The 2,500-nt window shown below is 48.3% G+C and overlaps 1 protein-coding gene across 1 annotated transcript in view; it reads right to left on the reverse strand.

Annotated features, from left to right (window-relative positions):
• Window positions 1–736, reverse strand: part of LOC119575490 (shematrin-like protein 2) — a 37,315-nt gene extending 36,579 nt beyond the window's left edge. Inside the window, exons 1-2 of the mRNA XM_037923145.1 lie at window positions 401–736; window positions 64–163 (exon numbers count right to left, since the gene is read on the reverse strand). Coding sequence (XP_037779073.1) covers window positions 64–163; window positions 401–718 — 418 coding nt within the window. The 5' untranslated portion in view covers window positions 719–736. The remainder of the gene's footprint in view (window positions 1–63; window positions 164–400) is intronic.
• Window positions 737–2,500: the final 1,764 nt, after the last annotated feature.

Consider the following 2,500-nt stretch of genomic DNA (forward strand, 5'->3'; position numbering starts at 1 on the left):
TTTATCAGCAAATATTCGCACGAAAATTAAACAGCAATTCATAAGTGCAGGTGAACAACTAACCTTCTAAGACCACGTGTCGACCGGGGTTTTCACTGAGCTTCTGAATACCGAGAATAGGGAGGGTCGTGTCCTCTCCCCGGAATGACTCCATCATATCCCCCTGTATAATGGAATGAGAGTGTGATAATGGACATACACTTTTATAACTGCGAGTACGCATACACACACAAACATACACGCACACGCACACGCACACGCACACGCACACGCACACGCACACGCACACGCACACACGCACACGCACACGCACACGCACACGCACACGCACACACACGCACACGCACACATACACACATATGTATATATATACACACACTTCTTTCACCTCCTCCCTCACCTGCTTCGCGCGGTGTCCCAGCAGCGAGTCCCTGGAGTTGGCGGTCAGGACGTCGCCATTGCAGGAGCCAAAGGAACCTCCTTCTATGCTGCACGGCACGCCCCCAATCAGGCCTCCTATTCCTCCAAGGACTCCTGGGCCTCCTAGTCCTCCTACGCCTGGTCCTCCTAGTCCTCCTACGCCTGGTCCTCCTAGGGCTCCTCCTCCTCCTCCTCCTCCTCCTGCCCCTGCGCCTACTACCACTTCGGGAGTGTTGACTCCCATGACTCCACCTCCTACGACGCCGCCTCCGAGAATCACCACATTCCCTCCTCCCATTACCCCCGCCTCCCCGCTGCTTACTCCTCCTCCTCCTCCTCCTCCTCCTCCTCCTCCTCTCCCTCCTCTTCCTCCTCCGTCTGTTCCTCCTCCTTCGCTGCCGCTTCCTCCTGCTGCGTCGCTGCTGTCGATATTCTTCCTTATGGATACTGTAGACAGTGAGAAGACGATAATAATTAGAAAAAAAATGTAGAGTAATGCTGCCAAAGCACGTTTATTAAATTTTACATCTCCCTCCCCTTTTTCTTCTTCTTTTTTAAGATTATAGATTGTTGCTATTTGATTCAAAGTCAAATCATATATCAAATCCAAATATTGTTTATTGAAAAGGGTTGCCCTACCAAACAAAAGCATTTCTTCCTTGATTTTTTTTTTTTTTTTACCGGAATCACCCAGCATCAAACCATTTTCATCTATGACTTATTTTTCCATTATTATCTTCATCCTATATTTCGCAGTTCCATTTTAGCTCAAACTGAACAGCTCTCTCTAACGAATCCATCTTCCAGAGCCTGCTTTTAGAAAAGACAAACACCCGTTAACATTGCTTTTCCATTCTTCTCCTGTCGACCTTAATTAACTGAACCCCTTTTTACGCCTAACCACTAATGTTCTCGAATGTTATTCTTGCCAACTCTTCCTCCTTTGGGAATACATGGACGAATGGAGGAACGGAGGAACCGAAGAATATCTGCGTGTACAGTGAAGTACAGGTAGATAATCACGTTTATGAATAAGTATCTGCATGTCCATATGACTTCTGCTTCGTTTTCTTTATCTCCCCCCCCCCTCTCTCTCTCTCTCTCTCTCTCTCTGTCTCTATCTGTCTGTCTGTATGTCTCTCTCTCTCTCTCTCTCTCTCTCTCTCTCTCTCTCTCTCTCCCTCTCCTCTCTCTCTCTCTCTCTTCCGTCTCTCCTCTCTCTCCTCTCTCCTCTCCTCTCTCTCCTCTCTCTCGTCTCCTCTCTCCTCTCTCTCTCCGTCTCTCTTCCCTCGTCTCTCTCCTCTCGTCTCTCATCCTCTCTCTCTCTCTCCCTCTCTCTCTCTCTCCACACACACACACACTCGCGCTCTTTCTCCCTTTTCTCTCTCTCTCTCTCTCTTTCTTTCTTTTTCTCTCTCTCTTTCTTTTTTCTTTCTTTCTTTCATTCTTTCTCTTTCTCTTTCTTTCTCTCTCTCTCTTTCTACCTCTACCTCTTTCCCTCCCTCTCTCATTCTGTATCTCCCCTCCCAGTCCTCGTTCTGTTCCTATTCCTTTATCCCCTTTCTCCCTTTCCCTCATTCTCTCTTCCATCACTGTTGCCTCACCTGGGGTCTCGCGAGAGGTTGTGGTGTCAGGAGTCCTCGTCTGCACAAACACCATTTCTTCGTTCAGTTTGACCTGGAATCAACATATATTTTTTTTCCTTTGTCAACATAAGGAAAGGGAAGAACGAAAACTATTTGGGGGACGTGTCGAGCTTGGTGTGAAGTGAAAAGAGAAGAGAAAAGAAAGAGAGGGAGGGAGGGAGGGAAAGTGGGAGGGAAGGAGGGAGGGAGGGAAGGAGGGAGGGAGGGAAGGAGGGAAAGAGGGAAAGGGGGGAAAGTGGGATGTAAGGAGGGAGGGAGAGAAGGAGGGAGGGAGGGAAAGGGTGGGGAAGGGAGAGTGAACGAGAGGGAGGGAGAAAGAGGGAGAGAGAGGGAAGGAAGGAGAATCTGAATGTAAAGAAGTAACGTATGAGTATGTTTTTAGTGTGTGTGTGTGTGTGTGTGTGTTTGTGTGTGTGTGTGTGTGTGTGCGTGTA

Source organism: Penaeus monodon, chromosome 7 (assembly GCF_015228065.2).
Source record: "Penaeus monodon isolate SGIC_2016 chromosome 7, NSTDA_Pmon_1, whole genome shotgun sequence".
NCBI lineage: Eukaryota > Metazoa > Arthropoda > Malacostraca > Decapoda > Penaeidae > Penaeus > Penaeus monodon.